The 25,845-nt window shown below is 34.0% G+C and overlaps 1 protein-coding gene across 2 annotated transcripts; it reads left to right on the plus strand.

The window, feature by feature from the left end:
* The first annotated feature begins 1,941 nt into the window (after positions 1–1,941).
* Positions 1,942–17,801, plus strand: LOC132299102 (AT-hook motif nuclear-localized protein 7-like). 2 transcript variants are annotated; one of them, XM_059795558.1, is made up of 7 exons: positions 1,943–2,094; positions 2,183–2,248; positions 3,134–3,623; positions 6,904–6,971; positions 14,931–15,062; positions 16,738–16,902; positions 17,188–17,801. In XM_059795558.1, exons 3-7 carry the CDS (start codon positions 3,200–3,202, stop codon positions 17,446–17,448), a joined length of 1,050 nt encoding a protein of 349 aa, XP_059651541.1. In that variant the 5' UTR covers positions 1,943–2,094; positions 2,183–2,248; positions 3,134–3,199; the 3' UTR covers positions 17,449–17,801. The 2 variants fall into 2 exon arrangements, with proteins under 2 accessions (XP_059651542.1, XP_059651541.1); XM_059795559.1 differs by lacking the exon at positions 2,183–2,248 and having other exon boundaries at positions 1,942–2,094.
* The last annotated feature ends 8,044 nt before the right edge of the window (positions 17,802–25,845 follow it).

A 25,845-nucleotide genomic window follows, 5' to 3' on the forward strand; every position in this document is an offset into this window, starting at 1 on the left:
TATAATCACACTTGAAACAAAAAGTCTGAGTATGTCCCATTCAAGCGCTGTCAGATGACGTGATAGTTAACAATGTGGTGCCAAATCCAACGGTGGGGTCCGTTTAGCTTGTCTCAACTGCCAAAATCGTCAGCTTTTCAAATTTTATAGATGGAACCATATACTGTAATATATACGGTATATAAATACACACAGTAATTTATGTGGATTCATATACGTACAATGCTATCTACTCCTAATTCTTATCCATGCATGCATAGCATTAGATGTTTACAAACTTATTAGTCAGAATATTAATTTTGCTGCTTTTATTTGTGATTCATAGTTAAGAACATCAATTCTTTCACACCCCCCAAAAAAAAAAAAAATCCTTAGATTTAAGTATGTATAGTTGTTAATCGGCACTAGTAATATATTAGGTAAGATTTTTTTTTAAAAAAAATCAACAATAAACTCGGTTCAAGAACACCTTAATTTAAATAATATGTAATGGAGATTACACATATTCGAAATTAATAAAATAATAATAATAATAATTTTATATCTTGTCAAAAATTAATGGTATCATAATTACCCGAAAAAATACATTAGTGATATCATATAATATTGTATTTTAAGGTATATTGTTAAATATTATGATGAATTAAAGTGTGTAATTAATACATACTTTATTAAATAAAACGATGCATCTAAGGAATTTTAAAAAACAAATAATTTATGAGAGATTACCTATTCGACACTAATAGAAAAATTAATTATTTAGACAATACTTATAAGTTATATCATGTCAAACATTAAAGGCATCATACTTACCCGAAATAAAATAAAATAAAATAATTGTATAATATAATATTGTATTTTTAAGTATATTGTTAAATATTATGATGAATTAATAAGTTTGTAATTAATATATACTTTATTGAATAATGGGATGCAAGAAGGGAAACTAGCTGAGGATGCAGTGAATAATCCCTTCACAAGATTTTATCCCCTGGTTTTCCACTGTGGCCCCACCAGGTGACGCAATCACACCTCACTAACCAATTACTCCATATTAAAACAACATTTATTATCGAGATAGGGACCCATTTTAAAATCTCAGTGGCAATATTGGTAATTTACACAAACTACAAGGGCATAACTCACACTTCTCTATTGTCTTCTTTATTGTATTATCTGAAAATGACAATTTACAGCTCATTGGCATAAAAGTGATCCGACCGTCTGACCTCCTCTGTTATTGCTTTAAATACCAAAAAAAAAATTCAAATTTCGTAAAAAAAGAATTTGCTAACTTTTCAAAATTTTCATTTAGTATCAAAATTTAAGTCTAATAAAAGGGGAGAATAAGTGAGTTCGAAAGCGATAGCGAGAGCGTAAAATCGACAGAATTAAGTCATAAGAAGTGAAATTTTGAACGAAAGCGCGCGCAGAGCGTGAAAACGAAAACGTGCTCGAAACGTGTGAATTACACCTGTCTAGAATGATTATATAACTTAGATTAAAATACTGTTTTAGTCCTTTTATAAAATTTTATTTTTTAAATATAAAAATGACAATCTTGACCCTTTTGTATAATGGACTAATGTAACAATCCTTTAATTAAATACTTTTAAAAAAACAAATGGACTCTATTTACTTTATTTTTTTAAAAAAAAAAACTCTCTTTTATTGATTATCAGTGAGTTTATTTTGTTGAAAAAAAAAAAAAAAAAAAAAAAAATAGTTTATCAGCCACTTTTAACTTTTAGATGATTTACAAATTTTGAAAAGTTTGCAAAGCAAGTTAGTGTGTTTTTTTATAAGTGTTTTCATTCAACAATATTAGAGTACCTAAAAAATCAATCCAAGCTGTGTGGCATTAGTCATTATTTGAGTTTTTTTATTTATTATTTATTTTTAACTGGTTTATTTTGATATATATATATATACACACACATATTTATCATCTATGTATAACTAAATAGTTTTACATACATTAATTTTCACTGTCTTTTTATTTCTCAAATAGTCTGTGTCGGGACGGCTTGGGCAAAACCGGTCACCGGTTTTCTGGGGCACCTGAAAACTGTTTTTATCGCCGGAAGAAGAACGGTTAGTACTTTTGAGAAAAAACAAAATTTCTTTGTTTTTTATACTGTTGATTTTTGAATTTTTTTGATCTGTTTGTGGTTGTGACCAGAGGATGCCATTAGAGCACTGTTTGAGCTTTGCGAGTGTGAAAAGGCTCTGACAGAGAACAGTGAAGGTTTTACTGCTTTTATATGAACAGTTGATTTTGAATGTAGAAGTTACTGTTACTGTTTGTGGTTGTGTTTGAAGTTGACTATGTGTAGATTTCTGATTTTAAGTTTGATATTTATATGGGTTTGAGGGTTTGCATGTTTAATCTTTAAGGATCAAACGAAATGTCGAGTATATATTTGATTTTTTGGTAGGTTTTGGATGATTTTTCTTTTTTTCCTTCCTCTTATTTTTTATTTTTTTATTTCTATTATTATTATTTTTGTGCCATGGACTTTGGTTGGATTTTTTCCCCTTAAATGTTTTGATCTCTGAAGATTTAAGTAAATGTCTGTTTGAGGTATATTTTTACTTATCTTTACTTATTTTTCGGTTGTAGATTTTCTCTTTGTTTTGTTTTTCGTTTTTATTTTATTTTATTTTATTATTATTTTCTGTTGTCTCCTAATTAGTGTACGCCTGTGTTTGTGTGTTAGAGAGAAAGAGAAAAGGAGGGGGATGGGGGGTTATTTTTGTATATTTATTATTTACAATTTGTTTAAGATTTTATAACAATTTTTTGTGTTCACTAATTTTGTGTATGTGTGAGTGAGTGAGAAGGGGGGTTAATAATTATGTTTCAGTTTTTATTACTAATTTTGGTTATTTTTGCATATCTGTGCTTATTTATTTATTAATATTTTGGTAAAATATTTTATTATAGTTTTGTTTACTAATTTTGTGTTTGTTTAAATTTTAAAACCAAAGAACATGTTGAGTTTGAAGAAGCTTCTTTTACTGTTTCTATATGATGAAGTATTTTTTTGCTTGAAGGTTTCATTCTTTTTGTTTTCATTTCCAGGGTTTTGTCTTCTTGATGTTTGATGAATTTCTTTCTTGTTGGTGACAGAAAATTGTAGTGTTTGATTCAACCACATTTGAATTGTTTGGTTAACTGCAAGAACTACGGTAAAGCATGGAAGTAACAGAAGGTATCAGTGTAGGAGTGACTGTGATTGGAGCTGAGACTCCATCAAATTATCATGTGATGCCGAGGATGGTAAACTCAACCGAGGTGCCTGCAGCACCGGCAGTGACTGCAATGCCTGTGAGTTTGGGAATGTCTGGAATGGCAGAAAAGAAGAAGAGAGGTAGACCGAGAAAGTTCGGACCAGATGGGACACTTTCCAAAGCATTGTCACCAATGCCAATTTCTTCCTCAGTTCCACCACTTACTGGCGACTTCTCATCCGGAAAGCAGAGTACACAACCTACTGGTGACTTCTCAGCAGGAACGCAGAGTACACCACCTACTGGTGACTTCTCAACCGGAAAGAGTAGAGGGCGGCCAAAGGGTTCAGTGAACAAGAAACGGCATAGAGTTGAGTGGGAGAATTCAAGTAATATTGTTAAAAACCTTTTACAATTGATTTCATTTTAAATTTTAGCATTTTAATATCTCTGATATATATCTATAACAAGATTGCTTAAATTTTGGTACTAGACCCATACCTCCCTAAGGGAAGTCATGTGTTCGAGCCTCAGTGGAGGCAGTGTGTGTGAGTGAATTACTTTACCATCCAAAAATAATAATAATAATTGCTTTGGTTCTGATATTAATGTCGAGCTTTATTTTATATTTCTTGATTATTTACAGCCTGTATTTGTTTTAGTTGCATCATTTTTGTTTGGACCTGGGATGTGAGTCGTTCCATTTGAGGAGTTATTAATAATTGAAGTTTGTGGGACCATTTCTGGTGATGCTTCTGTTTAGATCTGAAAGTAAATGTTGGTTTCTAGAGAAAAAAAAAGGTGGTCTTTTAAGCAATTGTGGCAATAGTGAGGATTATTCATCCTGGACTAAATCTGTTACTTCTTGCCATTTCATGGTACAATACAATGATATGACAGAGAAGGGAACTTGTCGGATGTGCGAGCTTGCTCAAATTATGGTGTTAGTGAGTTATGTAGTCACGAGTTCAGATGAAATAAAAGTTGTTTCAACCTCTCACTAAATGCCAAGTCCTGATAAACTAAATTCAACAGACGATGTTGCATGTTGCTGCAGAATTCTAATGCCTATGACAAATTTGTTTCAATTTTGACCGTCTGATTTAATGTAAAACTCTTAAGTTCCATTATTCAATTTGTCAGAAAACCAGTTATTCAATTGGCACCAAGATAAACAAGGGCCTACTCCCACTCAACAAAATTTCTTTATTTATTAGAAGATTTGGCAATTTAACAAAATTTCTTCTGTCCAATACATTCATATAACTCCAATAATGAATGTCACTTTGCAAACAACATTTTGATATACATTATCTGTTAAATAGCCAAATCTTCTGGTCTGATTCGAGTGGTCAAAGTTGAACTTTCACTTAGAAAGTCCATTAAATTTTATGTTTGGTAAAGGTTTAACCTTTGAATTTGTGTTAAAATTCATTTGCTTCAGAAGTTGAAATTATTTGTAGAAGCTGGAAAGTAGATTTTTTTTATTTTTTATTTTATTAAATCTACTTAATTACGTAATATTTTTTATTTTTTTGCTGTGGTGGGGTAACCAAGGTGGGGAGAGTGCAAAAAAAGCCTTACCTGGTGAAAAATATGAATTTGGAATTTCTTACTAACAATTTGTCCATTTTTTTCCATTTCAGTAATTTTTGTAAATTATGAATAAGTAAATTGTTCCTTCTGAGCAAGTAAATGGTACATAATGTACATTTTTTAACAATGACTGATCCATTTCTAGAAGCAACGGGTACCTTCAGTACATTTTTGAACAATGACTGATCCAATCTAGGAGCAATGGCTACCTTCATTTAGGAATATGCTGGTAACTAGTCAAGTAGTAGAGTTTAATGAAATGGATGTATGGCTATGGCAAGGAGGGAAAGAACACTAACAATTTATAGCTTTTGAGTCTAATTTGACATAATCGTGAGAAAGAACACTTAAGAACCATAACTTTTTTACTCTAATATAATACAATATTTTTCTGTTAACCTAGGGTAGTGGAATACCTTTCTCACAGGACCAGATTTGAGAGAGTTATACAATCCTGAATATCTCTAGCATTATTAGCAAAAAAAAAAGGTTTTCAAATGTTCAGTTCCTTTGCAACAAATATGCTAATAACCAGCATTAGCCTGAGAAAATATTAGCTTGACACCTGGAATGTTGAAAGTCATCCCAAGGAGGAGTGTGGATACCTTGCAAAACCTCAAATGAGACTTGTGGCCTTTATTCCAGTATGATGTTCCCCAACCTAAAGAAATAGAGCATCATGGCCTTCCTGAATTCAATGAATTTCAGCAGTTATGGAATTGGAATTAGTTTCCTGGAATTAATTGAATTTTATGGATCTTAATGGGTGCACACAGTTGAGTTATTTATAGCCTTAGTTATCTAGTAGAATAAACCATATTGGGCCTAAGTTGAAGCAATTCCTTAGACCGTGTGGGTTTATCAATAGAGGTCATATTTTGACTACTTGGTATTTAGATACTTGTTAGTTTTTGTTGAATATAAGTGCAACCATTGTTCGTCATTTTTTGCATATAGTTGGTTCTTGGTCAAAAAAATGTCAGGTGGTTATCTTGTATACTCCTTTTTTAAAGATGGAATCAGTAATATGAAGGTAGGTTTTTTACTCCCGAGTTGATCATTTATGAGTTTTGCTAACTGTAAGGTGATGTTGGGATGAGTATGAGTTTTACATGAGAAATGAAAAGCCTAATCATCCATAATAGTTGAAGAGAGAAATATATCCCAGGATTATTTCCGTTACTATAAATTTTTATTCAAATATATTTTGACAGGAGCTAGATAATTAAAATAAGATACCACTAGGATAGAATAACAAACTTATACTCAGCATGTAGCAAAGGCATGTGGGATGATTTATGACCCAGCAAAGCTGCTGTTGTGGGTGATTTATTTTTTCTATCTGTACGCATATAGATTTTGTTACAACTAAGGAAGTCCAGAATACCTTACAGTTCTTTGCATTTGCCGCCTTCACCAAAAACTATTTGTAACTTTTGAAATTTTGCTATTTAAACTTTCCATGAATCTCCAGTTGTCCAATGGATTTTTTCATAGTTGTTGAAGGTTGTTTTTGACATGAACAGAACATAGAAACACCATAGCTTTTTCAATTTTGTTCACTCAGCATGTGGTATGGGCATGTGAAATGATTTAAGAGACAGCAAAGCTGCTGTTGTAGGATGATTTATGACCCAGCAAAGCTGCTGTTGTGGGTGATTTATTTTTTTCATCTGTGTGCATATAGATTGTGTCACACAACCAAGGAAAGTCCAGAATACCTTACAGATCTTTGTATTTGCCGCCTTCTCCAAAAACTATTTGTAACTTATGAAATTTTGCTATGTAAACTTTCCATGAATCTCCAGTTGTCCACTATCTTGTGAAGCATGGATTCTTACATAGTTGTTGAAGTTGTTTTTGTTGTTTTCAACATGAAGCGACTTACAAACACCATGGCCCTTTCAATTTTGGTGAATCTCTTTACTGTCACCTTGCCATGGTCATAGAAAATTCTATCTAATCATAGGTTCCAGGGGAGGGGAGAATACTGAATTTCTAAATTTGCAGATTTATTTGCATAATCTATAATCCAAATCTACTAATATTTTTCACACTTCTACTTTGATGCAGGTGAATACTTCACACTTACTACCGGTGCCAATTTTACGCCACACACAATCACTGTTAATGCTGGTGAGGTATGTCTGACTAGATAAGAAACAAGCTTCATTATAAATACCGTATTCTTGGTTTTGGATTTTTTCATCACCTTGAATGCCTCTTGCCAACTACGTGGGGTGAAATATATCTTAACTATAACTACTTTTTCAAGTTTCAAACATGTAGTAGTTTTTTATGCTGTCCAAATTTTTAAATATTAATTTGTGATGGAGAGTTTCCTTTGCGGGATCTGAAAATGTCTCCCTGTTCTTAGAATTTGTAATGAAGGCTACTAAATAAGAGAAGATGAAGTTGAAACATGAAAAACTTTTGTTTAGCAGCGCACAATAGGAAAAACAAACTAGTGTTCCCTTTTGGAAACAAGTGTGTTTTCTTTGGTTATTGTTAGCTTTGTATTGCTTAAGAGAGATGCAATTGTTGTCCAATTCATGTGCAGCTTTCTTTCCTTTTATTTTTTGGTAAGTAGAGGCCTTCTAATATCCAAGTTTGTCTTTCCTTATGTTTCTCCTTATCTTCCCACAAGATAATCTTAAATATTTTGGATATGTTACCTTTTGTATTGGGTGTAGTCCTTGTATGCTTGATATGATGTTATTTTTTTTAGTTTTTGTTGGCTTATGGGCTGCATACAACATTAATCGTTCTATTTTCCCCTATCTTCCCACAAGATAATCTTCAACATTTGGATGTTATCTTTTGTATTGGGGTGTAGTCATTGTATTCTTGATATGATGTTATTTTTTTTTAGTTTTTGCTGGCTTATGGGCTGCATATGACATTAGTTGTTCTATTGGACTCAGAGAGCTACATCAACAGATACAAGCTTCCAATTTTACAGATGCAGATGTTAGAGTTTACTCTCATTCCTGGAGGAAAGGGGTGGGGAGCAAGTTGCTAGAAACCAAAATTTTATGGTGTTTATGAAGCTCTAATCATTTATAATTAAAAATCTTAAGCATAGACAAGATTTTCGGATTTCTATTTTTAGATGACCCCTATTGAGAAGTTTGTATGTTTGTCGATCTTTGGATAGATTGGGTTCGGATTTGCTTTAGTTAAGTAGAGGATGCCACTGATTGTGTTAGTTAGCCTGATCCCATGGCTCCGGGGCATTTCAATATGTGTATCATTGTCTAAATTTTTTGGGATTAAAAGTTGGATTTTTTTTTAATAAGTAAAATGTAGAAAAAGCACTCAAAAGGGGAGCGTATCCCAAGGGAACTACACAAGGCCAAAAAGGCCTCTAAACTTTCAATAAAAGTTGGATTTTATTGAAACTGATATGTAACAATTCTTGAAAATTAAGGTTGATTTTTGGATCGAGATGCTTTTTTTTTTTTTTTTTTTTTTTCCCAACAAGTTTTTTTTCCCTTCTCATTCTCAAATAGTCTTTAAAACTTTTCATATGAGCGTGAACTTACTATAAAACTTTTCCTATCATGTATTTAATTTTGAGCTTATATCAAGTCTGGATTGATAATTAATGCAATAATAGCTAGTTGCCCAATTTTATTACAATTCCCTGTGTAAAAATATACACCATTATTTTTTTATTACCTTTTGTCTTTATCATTGTTATTGTGCTTTTTGTAATAATCTCCATTTTGTCCTCATTGTGATTGTCATCATTATCATGATAATGATATTTGAGGTGAGTGGTCAGCTGACATACGTGCATACATTGAAAGCTGTGTTCTTTTGGAGTCCCGATTACAAACGATTAACAATTAGTGAATTTCTATCTCAAGTAATTCATCATAAATTCATAATATACATTTTGGGTTGGTGAAATGGGATCTCCTAAATCTGTCATTCTTGGGAGTTTGCTTGCAACCAAAGGCCAACCAATTATTTGGGTTTGTTGGTTGTCAGGGGGTAAGGAGGTCCCTTGTTGGCACACCTATATCCTCTTGGGGTTATTTTGATGGCAATTCCCGTTCATGTGCCTTTGAAGGATTATAAAGACTTGTGGTTATGCCCTAATCCTGATTCTTTTGTTTTTGTGTGTGGGGTAGGAGAGAGGAGCCACAAACTCAGATTCCAGGTATAAGGAACATTATGTAACGGTATCAGAAACTGTGACGTGAAATTTTATTGACCTTGCACTCCATCAGATGCCCTAACTTGGCCAAGTTGGACGAAACTTGGCTGACTCAGACAAGACTAGGTCTCTCGTGTGATTCGAAATCCTACCGATATATCAGTGAATATTAAACTTGAACCTGGTCGAGTCCGTTAAAACTCGACTGATACACTGACAGTCGAGTCTTAAAACCATGTCCTTGGCTTCAACATTATATAAGGAAAAGAAGTGTAACAATAATGCTTAGGACCTTCTCGGAACGACCAATACAGTCCACTTTTCTGTTCTCCTTAGTGCTGCAGTCCTAGGCTCAATCGAGACCTAACGTGTGAATCTCCGAAGCTGAAGGATGAATACCACACTAGCATAGAGAGAGGGCGAAAGTTGGGGTTCACAATTGTACTTTTAGCGAGCGTGTGCCCAAACAATCCCAAATCTCAGGAGGAGAATGCATTGGATGAGCAGGTGAACACCGTTTATGTGGAATCCGAGGCCTATCAGAAGACTTGGGACTTGGGAAGAGCTGTCTGGTGAACTCCCCCAGCTTGAAGAAGTCAAAGCCAAAGCTGCAGACTTGCTTGAGCAGTTGAAGTATATGTGGGCTGAGTTCAAGGATAAAGAGGGTCGATCAAGTAACTTACTTTATCTCAAAAAGAAAGAATACGCACTCTAAAAGGAATTAGTAGAGCTCAAGTCTTAATGTAAATGTCTATAATGGAATACAAATGAAAATTTATCCATATATATTCTTTTTGTTGATGCGAGATTTTGCACGGCCGGAACGGCACTGTCTCCTGACTCTCCTGCAAAGAACGCACCTTGACAACACTGGTGTGGTGCCTTCCAAGAGCTCTCTGATGATCCAGGCATTCCCGTAGTTCTGAAGTAAAAACAGGAATTTAATATAATTAATTGACATGTACTTTTTTGGTTTGGTCAGGCTAGTTCTTATAGCCAATCCTCTGAGCTGGTTTGAGGTTCGATCCTTTCGAGAGCTAATCCATTGCTTTGAATTTGAATCACTGTTATCCTGTTTTAAATTTCAAGTGCTCGAATCCTAACAAGTAACAGCTCATTTTATTTCAAATTGGCCAACCGAACTGTTGGACTATCTTATCCTGTTGAATGGCTTATCTGGCGAGTTTGTTGGGCTGTCTCTCTCGAGTCTCCTTATCACTTTCTAATATACAAGCTTTACTCTGAAAACAAGATTTCCTAACTACTTGGGGTCAACTACATGAATCCTATGTTTTCATTCCGCTCGAAGGCCATTGCCTCAGTCAAACCATATGCTGCCATATTCTTCCTTTCTAACTCTACCCACGTTAAATTTGGTTTTCCTCTTCCCCTAGTATTACCCTCAATGTTGACAATGTCACTCTTCCACTTGTGCACTTAAAGGTCTTCTTTGCACATGTCCAAACCATCTTAACCGATTTTCTCTTATTTTATTTCCAATTGTGCTAGTCCAGTTGGAGCATGATAAAAAAAAAATGGCTTACACATAAGCAACAATATCTTCATTATTAGAGGAGATCATTAAAATAATAATATTCCAAAATGGCAGATTTTTTTTTAAAAAAAGCGCTTCTTGAACATAGTTGAAGCCTTTCTTAGGTGCAATCGGATTATCAAAATGGCAACATTATCTTCAAAATTCAACCAAGCCAGATTCAACAATTTGAATGTCCATGAAGTGAGACCCTTTATGTACCTATGTATTCATCTTTGTCCAATCATTTTTCCAAAGTAAAATATAATGTTGAGAAATCATACTTTTAAGCGTAGAAGTTGGAAGGTTTACCAAATTAGAATTCCAAGAATTCCCATATTTTTTTACCAGAAGGAACTGAAAATCTTGTTGTCAAACCTTAAAATCGTGAATGAAAAAGCGAAATTGCATCGGTTAAAAGTGAAAATATCAGCTTCATCAGCGTGACTTGAGCCTAGGACCTCTTGTGGCAAACTAAAGGTCTCCCATCTACCAACTAGCCAACTTTTCATTTGTGTCATAAGATTGGGAATTAATAAATTTAAAGACATTTCAGGAGATTTATAAAAGTATATATATATAAAATTTTGAAACACGTTCGAATTACTCCAATCATCTCCCGAATGTGATTATTTCTAATTCTATCCTTTCTATTCTTACCGCACATCCATCTCAACATTCACATTTATGCCACACTCCACTTTATGCATATGTTGTTTCCTAACTGCCCTACATTCTCTGACATGAAGTATGGTTCGTCTAATAGTTGTTCAATAGAAATATGCCTGTTACACAATATACTAGATGCACTCCTCCGTTTAACCCATCCTGCCTTAATTCTATAATTAAATTTCATCTCCTAAATAAAGAAAATGTTCACTTTTTTGCACCTCTTGGTTCTGAATCCTTAGTACGTCCTCATTTGTATTTCTAGATTTACTAAAGTTACACTCCATGTATTCGGTTATATTTCTACTTATCCTAACCCTGCTCTCTCAAAACCTCCAATTTGGCATTCACTCATTCTCTAGGCCCGTTGACTAAAACGATATCATTGATAAATAACATACACCGTAGACCATGGAATCTGATCTTGGATGTGTCTTGTCAGCACATCCATAACTAAGGTAAAAAGGTATGGGCTTAATGCTTACCCTTGACGTAAGCCTACAGTAAACACAGACACATCATTAGAGGAGTTGTCTGTATTAGACTGACATGTGTTGGGTAGTGATACTCATTGAACACTCCCAAGCTCATATTTTACACATTTGGGACTTGTATATATTTTGTCATAAAACTTAAAACTAGTGACGCATCACTGTCATTTCTCAGACACTCTGCTGCATGTAACTAATGAATCTTAGATATTGGTTAGAACTTTCAGTTGGCACTAAAAAATGAATAATAATAATAAAATATCAAATTATAGATTTGTATAACATATATAAAAAGGATCATATTGGAAAACAAAAGATCTACAAAAGGAGCAGCCACGGAGTAGGAAACAATTCATCTGATTTCATGTATGTATACGTATCGATGTAAATATGCATAAACACATATGTTATGTTCATGTTATGACTTTCTCTATATGACTAGGGTGATTATGATTATACAATTTACAAGTTATCAATTTTATGTATCATAAATTATTATATATTTTGTTGTCATGAAGCTATATTTGTGGTATATTACATCATTTTTACATAATATATATTCGTATATATATTTCATTGTCGTTTTCTCTTCTTTCTTTTTTTTAATAAATGTTTCTTCATTGTTTTTATATCCTACTTTTTAAAGATTTTTGGTGTTGACATGTTCTTGTCATGTTGTGTGTGTATTCTATATAAATTTCCATGCTTGTTAGATGGGTGTTGAATAAATTCTTCAAAGTTTAGAACATGATTAATGAAAAGAAAAAGTTCATGTGGAACGTATTTTACTAGTTCTTAAACTTTCTATCAATGAATACCCCTTGGAGAGCAAGTTGAAGTTAATATTTGAACATTGTATACCTATTTTTAGTATGTACATATACTATACACACTTGCTATCAGTGCTAGTATACATACATATATTTATAGCACTATCTTTCAATGTCACCAGAATTTTTCCTACCCCACATTTCTGTATTACAGCTAAAAGTAGAAGGAATCTATTTTTAGGACCAATAGTTAGTTATTATTGTCCTAAGGTGAAAATCTGTAACATAAAAAAGTTAAACCAAAAAGGAAAATGGTTATGAAGTGTGGGTTACGGGACCCACATACATAATGAAATAGACAGACAATTACAAACATACACGAGTGAAGCACCCTTATGGAAGGCTTCCATTAGAGAGTTTCATGTGTACCCTTGCATTCAATCCTGAATTTTACTCTATTCATTCCATTTCTTTGTTTACCCAATATTGTATCTCCAGTTTTTCATATATGAAGATCTTACCACAGTGACATCATTTTTTACCTACTGAAAGACTGACTTGTCAATTTACGCTCTATTGTCATCTCACTTAGACTTGCATCTACAATTGGTCAGTTTAGTGCTTTAGTGTTTTATATGCCTTTGTGGCATAATAAGACATACAACTTCTACCCTTTTTTAATTGGCTATACATCATACTATACAACTTACCAAACTAAGAAACAAGATTGTATAATTGATAATAATGGGACCAAAAGAAGGATGGAAAGATGTTGATTGAAGTTATGAAGTTGATGAGCCTAGATTGATAGACTTGTCAAAATGTCAACAATATAGTCATTATCAACTAACTACTCCAAAACCCGGTATTTTGAAGATTGTCATTGAAAATTTAGAAAGTTTAGGATGTATTAATAATTTTTGCTTGATATCAAGCAAGATGTTGAACTTTCACATTCTTCCATAATTTATCTGTTCATTGAAAAGTTTATTCGCCGCGGCCCCCCACCCCCCCCCCCCCCCCCCCCTGTGTGTGTGTGTGTGTGTTCTGATTAAGCATGCTCTGTTTTATCATGGTATTAGTTTGGTGTAGGATTTACACGTTATTCTTCTTGTTCATGGAACATACATGCCTGCAAACATGCATTCTTTTAGCTATTTATTTTTATTGTTTGTTGATACTTCTTTATGCTTCTTTTGCATTTTTGCCAATATCCACATTATAACCATTAATTTCAAAGCATTTCATAGTTTTTCACATCATCAAATTGATATTTCCTTTATTTATCTGCATCCTTAACTATGGAAGTACCATCAAAATAGACATTTGAAAACAACCTGACTGGAAGACCTTAATGTGAACTGAGGAGATTCTTAGGATTTTGACTATCATAAAAATTAAACAGTAACATGAAATGTGTGTTCTGTGATGGAGCCTCTATACCTAAAATCAAACACTGCATACTGCTAGAACAGATGTCTTATGGACTAAAAGTATTGTGACGAGGCACTTTGGAAATCAAGAGGAATAAATTTTGGCAAGTGCAATAAATCTGTTAGGTTAGTTGAATGCATCCATGCATCCATGAGTCTCACCTCAAAGACAGCTCTTATGCACACAAAGAGGATTCATACATGGAAACTGAATTTTGTCAAATATTTTCAGTAACAAATGGATACGAGAGTAATGATTTCATTTGGGCAGACATTCTGTTGCATCTTATTAGTGATAAATTTATGTTATTGATGGATTCAAAAAAATTAGAAGAAAGAATTAACAAATCACTCACAAGTTGAATTTACACTATAGATGAAGGTTCTTTTTCTTTCTTTCTTTCTTTCTTTCTTTCTTTCTTTTCTGTTTTTGGTTAGTAATATGAATGAATGTTATCTGAACTATTGGGGCTTGGAATATACTTACTGTGTGATAAGGCAGTCATATTTGCAACTTGATTAATCTGATCTTGCAACCAAAACTGGGAACTGCATCAAATGTAGGAATTATTTAAATTCTTACCCTATCAATTCAGTGTTGATAGGACTCGGAATAGAATAACTTGTTTTATGACAAGTCAAAATAATTAGACGGTTACCTACTATGAAAAAGAATATTATTTAATTATTCATTAACGTACCGGAAAAAGTCAGAGATTCACAACAATCATGAGAAATGCTATGATTCTGGGGTGGTGGATGGACATAATCAACCAGCTCCTCATCATTTGAAACGTGCATTGTAAGAAAAATATGCTGTCTCTCAAAGATACAAAATTCTCAATACACTAGGAAAAGATGAACAAGAAAATGAGAACTATTGTATATAAAAATTCTTAGTAGACTTATCAAAAAAAAATTAAAAAAAATATTCTTAGTAACTTCATAGAAATGTTTATTTTGATGCCTTTTTAACATTTTATTGGTTGTTTTATGTTTTATAAAATTTCATATGTGTGTTTGTTTTGGTTTTTTTAGGATATAACAATGAAGATTCTCTCATTTTCTCAACAAGGGCCACGAGCTATCTGCATTATTTCTGCTACGGGTTCAATTTCAAATGTTACACTTCGACAGCCTGATTCTTCTGGGGGTACTATGACCTATGAAGTATGGCACTCATCTTTTCTTCTCAACAATTTTCTTATTTATAATTTTGGGTTTCCTCACAAAATTTAATTTCTTGAATAATGACTGAATTGTATATTGATGGCTTTGCTGCATACCAAAGCTTAATGTGTTGCAGTGCACCTTTTATGGGTCTGATTATCTAAATTTAGGATATGATATTGCCTGCTTCATTTATAGAGCATCTCTATAAATTGATATATTTTACAATTTAATGAAATAAAAGGGTATTACCCAGTTCTGATACCGCCGTGGCGGATCCTGGGGAGGGAGGACTTGAGACAGACCTAACTTGTGCAATTATTCAAAGTGGCTGTTTTGAGGCTCAAACTTGTACCGGCGGCACTGATGCTTAATCGTTTTACCAATTGAACAGGGCAACAGCTCCTAAAAATTAAAGAAATAGAAAAAATTAACTCTATTCAGTGACTTCCTAAACCAATTTTCCTCGTGATATTTACTTATATATGTAATAGTGAAACACCTCATTAACTGAAAGCAGTTAACATCATAGTAATTATCCAGATGGATCTTTGACGGTGCAACTCTTATGCTGCACCAAAAATTTCTCCATGAAGAGAAGGAAAAATATGAAACATAACAGACTTTCAAAGAAGAACATAAAATTTGCATTTCTTGTCAGATAGGGTCATAAGCTATGTTACATGGACTCCACTATCTGGGGATGGATATGTGTTCTGGGGTAAGAATACTGTAATTTCCAAATTGTAGGTAGTAAGTATGGTCAGATTGTGTTATGCCTTGTCTTTCTTCTTTTATTGCCTTGAATAAATAATTGTTAATGCCTTGGCATGTCCGTCATAAGTGCTTCACCCATTTGGAATGTTTATGTAGCATTGGAACAGATCAGGAAAGCATCTTAGAGATCTTCTGAGGAGTTGGGAATGTGTCTCTCTGCCTCTGGCAGTACTGGATACATAGTTTATTGCAATGTGTTTAGCAGCTATCCTTTTTTTTTTTTTTTGTGTGGAGTTAAACATGAGTACTACACCTATTGTGAAGAATTTACTTAACATGAATTATTAGTGTTCTCGCTAGCTTCTTTTTTCTTTTTCTTTTTCTTTTTTTTTTTTTTTTCATTCTCCCCTATTGGTAGTTGATTTTTGTCTCCATGATTTGTTGCAATCCTTGGTTAGTTCTTGGGTTTCTGGTTTAAGTCTGGAAGCTTTTGACAAAAATTGGACAATTCACTAGTTGATTTGGAATAATTCTAGTAGTATTATTTCTCATTATTTGCTCATTCGGTACTCTCCAGTAATTTGTCAGAACATTTCAGAACATAAGATTTCTGTTTTAGGTCTTGTAAGAGCTTTGAGGTGCTTTTAGATCTTCATTGTTGCATTTTTTTTTCCCGTTGTTTGTTTGTTCATTATACTTGTGGAATAGGCCTATATTTAGAGGCCGTAAAATGTTTATGATGAAGGGTGGCAAACTTGAAGGTTAGTTTTACAAGGAACTGGGAAATGGGAATAGGTACTGATTTTATCTATCTATGTATCCATGTGTATTCGTACTATTTCTCTCAATCCTCCCAGCGAACCTTGGTTGTATTAGGTCGTGGTGTTTAGCCAAATTTATGATTTTCATTTTGTATATATGGATAACCTGATCTCTTTTTTCAATCACTTTCTTGTAGGGACGTTTTGACATTGTCTCACTACATGGGTCATTCACCCCCACAGAGGTTGAGGGATCCAAATTTAGTAGGGCTGGTTCCTTGACCATATCTTTGGCAGGCCCTGACGGCCGTCTCTTAACGGGCGTACTTGGAGGACTACTTGTAGCTGCCAGTCCTGTCCAGGTAAGTTCTTTTTTCATTCTGGAAAGGGAAAAGACAAGGCTACAAACCTGGTTGCTTCTCTCTCTTTCTATTTTTATTCTATTCAGACTATTTGGTCAATGAACATGGCTGTGTATACTATATTCCTGACCAAATATTAGATAGCAGGATGTTTTCAAAACCATCTTTGGCGGCTGAATGATTTTACTCTCTTTAAGTACTCTCGAGTGACACTGGATGGAAATTCCTTACTTGTGTGATGAACCATGGTTCATTGCTTTACTGATCCTTTTCTTTTTATTTCAGTTGATACTGGGCAGTTTTCTTCCAAGTAATCAGAATGAGCCGAAACCCAAAAAGCAGAAATCTGAGACTAAAGCGGCTACGACTGCTCCAAGCTCTGCTGCTAATCCTTCTAATGTGGTGAAGCATCAAAATTCAGCAACCCAAAATCTGAATTTTGCTTCACCTTCTACATTTGGCACGGATAACTGGGCCGGCATGCAGACCATGCAAGGCCCAGGAAAGTCTACCACCGACATCAACATATCTTTGCATGGAGAATAATCTGATGGACTTAGCCAATTTCCATATTTTGAGGCTCCTTGATCTTGTAATGTCAAATTGCAATTTGGTTACTATTAGTTAGTGTAGGTTGGAACTACACAGTTTATTATCTATTAGCAGGTTTATGTATTTCTTTGTTGTAGTTAGGCAGGAGTTCAGAATAATAGGGTGGTTATGTAGGCCTCTGCTGCAAAGACACTGCTTTTAAATTTTATCGGCCGACTTTCCAGTACGATTTTATCATGTACAATTTGGTATTTTGTTTATGCATGTTGTGCTTCCATGCATGGTAGATGCTACCTTCTAAAGGTGGTAATCCCATGTTGTTTCTCTCTCTAGGTTGCTAATCATAACTGGCTCCTACTTTAGCATTTTGTTGGATGCAGAAAGGGCATTTGGAACATTTTGCAGTTTCAACAGTAGCTCTCAAGTCCACTAGTTCTCTTTATTGGACTCTGAAGAAACAAACAGTTTGATTTTCCAATTGTAGGTTGGAAATTTCTCTGGGAGCAATTAAATGAAGCTCCTGAGTCCTGTCATTGTGGGGTCTGAAGAGGTCAAATGTATGTAGTTTTACCTACGAGAAAGGACTCGATGATGAGACAGTCATAGATTTATTTGAGGGGCCAATCTAGTTGCATCAATGATAAGAGATGATCGGTCTGAAGGAAGGTTGAGGCTCCTAAACCTTTGGCCCGTGTACCAACTCGTTGAGTTGGCTGGGAAAAATAGCCAGGGATAGGAGTTAGTTGGAATAGGGGGAAGGGGATTCGAACCAAGTACCGTAGGGTGGGGGGCATGGAAAGCTTGACCCTTTACCATACCTTACAAAGGCTAGTTTGAAATGTTTGGGGCTCAAGTGTGTGTTGTTTAAAGTTGTATAATCTCCTTTCCTTTGGCCCTTTAACAATAGGGTATTTGTTAGCTTGGTTCTAATTTACCTGTTTTGATTGCATAAGGTTTTTTTCTTCTTCAGATTTGACTGCAGTAGCTGGCTGGGCCAGGTCCATTTTTACGCAAGCAGTGATGTACTTGGGCCGAAGTTGTAAAGTGAATTGCTTGACTTATAACTTTTGATTGATTATCTTTACCAATTATAAGAAAATATAAAGTCTTACTTCCTTACATTTTACATACATGATCAATAAAAATTTATAAGTCAAGCGAATCACTTTAAGTGAATCATTTTTCTTTACACACGTATTTTATAATTGAATTGTGATATATTTGCCAACACACACAACAATCGATCATACTACAACAACCCAAATCATGTATCTTAGTCGATTGTCATGTTTCGTGTGTTGGCAAGTTTAGGGTTTTTCTTTGCAATATATACATTTGCTCAACTTTCCCAAAAGGAAAAAAAATGAATTACCCAAATCATCACAATAAGTGATCTAGTATATGGACTCATGACAATAATCAATCCTACTTTTTGTCTTGTATTATACTGCAAATCCCTCTTCTTCATCTTTTTCTTCTTTTTTTTTTTTTTTGGTATTTTTTTTTCTTTTTCAAATTTTGTTTTCATTTATTTCTTGTCCTCTATGTGACTATATATATTTGTTTCTCTTTTCCCTTTTTCTTGATTGGGACTAATGCTACGTTTGGTATGCAGGAATGGAATAGAATAGAATGTCCATTCCAACCATTCCTTTGTTTGGTATGCAACTTAAAATGGGAATGGCCATTCCATTCCCAAGTAATTTATTTTGAAAAATCGACTTCCCAAAACATCCTCATATTCCAAGTTTAAAAACCACCATTACCTTCTACCACAATCATCTACTCCTTCCACCACCACTACCACTGCCTTCCACCATCACTGACTTTTACCATTGCCCACCACTTTCCACTACCACCACTGTCACCGCCTTTCACCACTGCTACCGTCATCACCTTCCACCACCACCACTGCCATTGCCTTTCACCACTGCTACTACCACCATTGCCGCCGCCATCGCCTTTCACCACTGCCACCACCTTCCACCACCACCACTGCTATCGCCTTTCAGTACCACCACCACTTTCCACTACCGCCACCGTCACAACCTTACACCACCACCCCCGCCTTCCACCACCTCTACCGCCACCTTTCACCACCGCCGTCGCCTTCAATAACCACCAACGCCGCCGCCACTGCCTTCCACCACCGCCAGCGCCACCGCCACTACCTTTCACCACCACCGCCGCCACCGCTACCGTTACCACCACCGCCGCTGCCTTCCACCACCACCACCACCACCGTCACCACCTTCCACCATTACCACCACCGCCACTTCTATTGCCTTCCACCACCACCGCCACTTCCATTGCCTTCCACCACCACCATAGTCACACCACTATCTCTTTCCAGCACAACCACCACACTAATACACCGCCTTCCACCAACACCACTGCCACCTTCTACCACCACTGCTGCCACCAATTTCCACCATTGCCACCACTGCTGCCTTCCAACACTACTACCTACACTACTATCGCTTTCCACCATCCACCACCGCCACTGCCACCATTTATTTTTAAAAAAATTATTAGAGAATATCATTTTGTTAATTTAATTTAATTTATTTGTTACTAAGAGGGATATTTTGGAAAATTCAATTAGAAATTTATTCCATTCTAAATTTTAAATTGGTCAAACCAAATACTAGAATGGTTATTATCATTTTATTTCTACACATTTCATATTTACAACCAAACAATATAATGAGAATGACCATTTCATTCCTATTCTCATTCCATTTTCACTTGCATTTGATTCCATTCCTGCACACCAAACATAAGGGATTTTGATCAGTTATCTAGTTTCACAGGCTCAAGCTGACGAGCCTTAATTGAATAGCCAGACAAGGTATCCACACACACACACACACACACACATATATATTATATCTACTGGATGTATAAATTATGATATATTGTATATATTTAATAATATGTACAGTTTATTGTGGATATGAGCTTCTCATTGAATCTCTAATAATCAGGTTAATTTTTAATCTGCCATTATAACACATAATATTGATATTATTATTTATAATAAATTCACGAGCCATGATGATTAAAATTTTGATATAAAATAAAAAATTATTCACAAATTATCATTCTTGCTAAGTCCCCTATTATAGTCTCTTACACCTTGCTTTATTTTGAACATTTTTACTAATTTTACTTTCCATTATCTTATTTGTGGGAATTAATTGATTGACATTTCTTTGGTCTTACATTTTGAAACTGCATTCTTTTTATCTTTTTTCTTTTTTTTTTTTTTGGGGTCAAGATTGAGTTAGTTTTGAATGCTTGGAAGATTAAGTTTTAATCAGGTTAACTTTGTGTATTGATTGTAAGAATATGATTATGTAACTGTTATTAAATTTTCCATGTATATAAGATTTGAAGAACTTTATCAATTAGTGATTATTGAATGGGCATTAAGCTTACAAATTGGTGAGAATTTGTCAATAATAAAATGATATTAATTTTCTATTTTTTTCTATACTAACAATTTATTGAGGATGTTGAAGTGCTTTGGCTAGGTTTTGTCAATTGTGGTCCTCTCCTAAGTATAATTTACATATATATACACCATAGAAATTTTTATATAATTATACATAAAATGCATTAAAATATGCATATACTTCCTGCATTAATACTGAACAGTTTATTTATTATACTCGAATAACATATTATTTTTTTTAGACACATTAAGTACACATGATATATATATATGATCATTTCTGTTAGCTATATACTTCTATAATTTAATTAGGTTCTGTTAATATAGTTGAAGAACACTTAGTATATATGTAAGTACCCTCTGGATCAAAGACTTTTCAGGGGTCATCTATCTTGGTACTATTTCAAGTTAAGCAGACTTAACTCTGGAGTTATGATGAGTTTACAGTCATCTCGGTTTTAAAATGCATTGTATTGTAGAAAAATATTGAATCTACATATAGCACTTTCTCTTTTTACACCAAGTCGATGTGGGATTGTGTACATGTAGCTTGCCCAATGTGGTAGCCTTCTGGTGTCACCTGCACACGCTCACACACACCCGTCCAACCTGAAGTAACACCAAAATGGGTGACTGCCTGAAAATTTTCTGATTTGAGAGAACCAAAGACAAACAATATTGTGTTAGAATAATGCGAGGATGGTTGCAATATTTGCATATATATATATATATATATATATATATATATATATATTTCATAGTTTGGGATCGATCAGTACAATTAAATAATTAATATGTGAAATGATAATTAAGGGAGATGTCAACTTCAAAGAAATTGTTATGAAACCAACCAACTACAGAATTTTCTTTTCTTATGCTTTCATTACTATAGTGCTAGTGAAGTCAATTAGGTTAGGTTACACAATATATTAGTGTTATATATGTAAAAATATAATATATGTATACATACAAATTAGTGTTATATATAAATATAATATATATATATACACGCAATAGTATTCAATACTTATATCATAAGAATGACATACAGAAAATAGCATCACAAAAATCAAACAACATATATAAGTGTTGACTATGACTGCAAGCTAGAGCTTAATTAAATAATTAATTCAAATTAATGTTTGATTAAAGGAGTATATATATATATGCATTATAGTCATTCTTGCACAACATGATTTAGACACCAGATGCATGTACCAAATCTTTGGCCTTTTTGCAGCTTTCAAAACCAAATCTTGCTTCTGCATGGTGGAGAGAGGGAATGTACTAAAAAGACTTGGGCTACCTACAACAGTCTAGAATTAATGATCCATATATGTTTTTTATTTGGAAGGAAAAAAGAACCCAAAAAAAAGGGTTTAAAACTGGAGCCAAATGTCATGACAATAGAACTGGAAAACGATGGGAAGTGTGGAGTCTCATAAGTATTATACACCTAAGCCCGATTATTTGGGAGTATTTTGATATATTTGGGTCTTGCTACGTTGTTCTAGTGCACGAAATTAAAGTATGATATTTATTAATTCTGAAATTTTTGTATCGTGTGCCCTTTTATTAACATAGTGAAATCTTGTAATCTATGAACATGGCCCTAATTTTGAGTGAGTCATGTAAAATCTGTGCGTTCTTGTGTGTGGTTGATCTATTTTTCTGTTAATTTTTAGCAATAGATCGAAAAATTATTTTTTAAGGTTTTGGAACTTTGGATGAATTTAGTATTTTGTGGTAAGCATATATCAAATAAAATTTTCAAGAGGCAAATTTTATCCCTTGGGGTCACCTCCTCAAGAAATTTTTGATAATTACTCAATGCATATGAAAAAAGTTTACAAGTACCAGAGCCTTTTTAGTCATTGGATTATCCATTAAGTGTGTCCCGCGTCATTACATCCAATGACTGAAAAACTTGAAAGTTTGGCACCCCAATATATAATAGACTTTCAAGTGCATATGGAGGCCGAGGACTGCATTTGCTTCCTACAAGGTGGATTATGAGACGCCACAGCCGACCGTACATACCCACCCACACAAGCGTGTGTGTGTATATATATAGGAAATGATTTTTGTATCAAATAATTGTAATGAATTGCTAGACTTACTATTTTAATTAGCCAATTATATAACAAATAAGAAAATAGAGTCCATCACTTAATTGTATTCGGTATATAAATAGCCAATTAAAAAATATTCGGTTACACAATTCACTCCAAGTATTCGGTGTGAGTATCACCATTATATATATATTTTTATATATATAGGAACTATAAATAAATCAATTCATTATATTTGAAATTATAAGACCTCACATTCCATCATAGATTTCCTAGATAAAATAATTTGGCCGAGCTTTAGTCTAAGTACAATGTACGTGGACAGTAGACACACCATATACACTTTTTTTTCATATATACATTTTTCTTTCTTCATATAAAGAGCTTGTTCTTCATTTATTTGCTTTGCTTCAAGATTTGTATACTTTTTCTGGCTTAGCTTTATGTCACTGTACCGTAGAAGCCTTTGTGCCTTTGAATGACCAAAAAAAATCCCAATTGTTACCTACACAGTTTCGACACTATGTAAAATGACTTAAATATCCTTTGACTTTGTCAAAACAACTCTTTAACTTAAATAATTAGATAAAATATTAAAATATCCCTAAATATTTTGTAAATTTACAAATTATATTATAAATCTTTATTGTTTCTTATGTTCTAGCTAACTCCACACCGTGGGTGCATGCCTGCTGATGCTCGTGTGCGGCCCCTCAGCGTTGCCCGCGGCTGACTTTAATCCTTGCTGTTAATCTCAATTGTTTACTTTGCACCGCAAAGCAGCAGATCAGCTCCTTTTGCTTCCCTTCATCTCAACCGTCTATCAAATTATTGTATTGCAACCGCGGAGCACTGAATCACAACCCATTAAATCATCTTCTCTAACAACGTTGCACAGCTCCTCTGGATTCGGCCACAGACTGAACATCCTCCTCTTCTTGCTGAAATGCTTCCTACATAAACTAAAGCTAAAGTGACCCTCAGCACGCACCAGTCCTCCATCCATGGTGGCTTCAACCTTCCAGTCGCCGTCGACGACTGCGGTGGGCTTGTGGGTGGTGGTCTTACTGCAGCAGTGAGCACTTTCTTAGGGGTTATCAACGAAGGTATAATGGTCATTTAAATAACTTGGTATTTAGAAATAAATGGAATTAAAAAATTAGGGACAAAGTTATTTTTTTTAATATTTTTAACGGAGGTTATGACTGAAAAGTAAAAATATATTTAAGTGATAGTTATTTTTGAAAAAAGTTTGGTGGTGATATTTGGTTAAGTTTGAGACTATAATTAATTACTTTGAAGGCATGCATGGCGACTTGTTCTTCAAGTTCTATTTATTTTATTTATTTATTTTTAAATATTGATCAAGAGTCTGAGACAATTTAAATTAATTTATATCAATAAAGATTGATATCATTATGAAAATTGTCAACTTCCGAACTTCATTTTTTTAAATTTTTTTTTTTTTGGGTGCGTTACCACTCTTATTCACCCATGTAGAACAATTGAAAGGTCAAATGAAAGGCTTAAGGCTATTTGTTTGGTAGCGTGGTTTGGTAGTGTGTCCTTTTGTGTACCAAGATGCCTGTCTCACCTCAATTCTACTCAGCAAATACTCATCTCACCTCAATTCGACTCAGCAAATACCCATCTAATGTAAATTAGCAATATTAAATAATATTATTTATCTTGTCATTAACATAAAAAATTACATTTTTTATTGACTTTTAACAGTGTCCTAACGACCACCGTACGTGGATCTTCGTAAACATTTGGAATTTTCTTTCTGATATTTGCGTTAAGTCTTAATGTTTCTAGAAACTTATAAATTAGTGGCTTTAAAAGCCATCCACGTAGTTTTATGTGTACATTTTTTGTTTGCAATTATATGCATATATAAATAATCCTAATAAATGAACAGTCACTTTAGGTGTGAGACTGATTTGGAATCATATATATATAATTTAATTTTAGTGTTTCTTTGTAATGTTTTTTTTTTTTTGACAACAAACAAGCAAGTAACAACGCATCTCATGTTTGTTAAGTAATTTTTGTTAGTATCTTCAATATTCTTATGATCTTTTGTTTGTCATTATAATCAACCAACCATTCGAGTTAAACTCAAGTTTGGGTGATTAAGTTAGATATTTAACAACAAAATTAACTTAATCGAACATCCAACTGAGATGTACTTTAAATTTATTTTATAAATTTTAAATGCTCGCCTAAATGACATATGGCAACTACTAACTTAATCACTTTCCTTGCATTATTAATATAAGATGTTGACATCAATTCAAGCATCTCAAACCAGATTACCTCGCTAGACAAGAGATTCCCATCTGTATTTTTTTTTTTTTTTTCAACCATCTTAAACCAAATTCCCATCTGATTAGAATAGTATGCTGAAAGAAAAGTTGAATTATGTTTAACTTGAAAAAGAAAAAAAAAAAAACCCACCGTCATGGACATTTATAGAAAAGAACATTACTACACTTGAGCTTTACTGTTTTTCCCTAAAAAATATCATTTGTCTATTCATGAATGACATGTACAAGTGTTGAAATAATTATGTAATACATATATTGTAATGACCCACTCCATCACGTAGTATATGATATTGTCTGTTTTGAGTCTGAGCCTGCACGGTTTTGCTCTTGGACTTCAAGTCTGTGGGAGCCTGACAGTGTCTCTCGCACCTGCCCACGGCACACCCGCCCGACGTCCCCATCGGCACACTTTACAATTTGTAACGATCTACTTCACCACATGGTATAATATTGGCCGTTTTGGACCTGAGCCGGCACGGTTTTGCTCTTGGGCTTCACCCGAAAAGGCCTCATACCAATTGGAGGTGAGACA

Source organism: Cornus florida, unplaced genomic scaffold, assembly GCF_030987335.1.
Source record: "Cornus florida cultivar Cherokee Brave unplaced genomic scaffold, ASM3098733v1 CherokeeBrave_3.0.0_Hap2_Chr03, whole genome shotgun sequence".
Taxonomy (NCBI): domain Eukaryota; kingdom Viridiplantae; phylum Streptophyta; class Magnoliopsida; order Cornales; family Cornaceae; genus Cornus; species Cornus florida.

Excerpts from the sequence above, each read along its gene's own strand:
- LOC132299102 (XM_059795559.1), top strand. The coding sequence starts at position 3,200 with ATGGAAGTAACAGAAGGTATCAGTGTAGGAGTGACTGTGATTGGAGCT. Across the intron at positions 3,624-6,903 it reads AGTTGAGTGGGAGAATTCAA|GTGAATACTTCACACTTACT; the intron begins GTAATATTGTTA and ends ACTTTGATGCAG. Across the intron at positions 16,903-17,187 it reads TAGCTGCCAGTCCTGTCCAG|TTGATACTGGGCAGTTTTCT; the intron begins GTAAGTTCTTTT and ends TTTTTATTTCAG.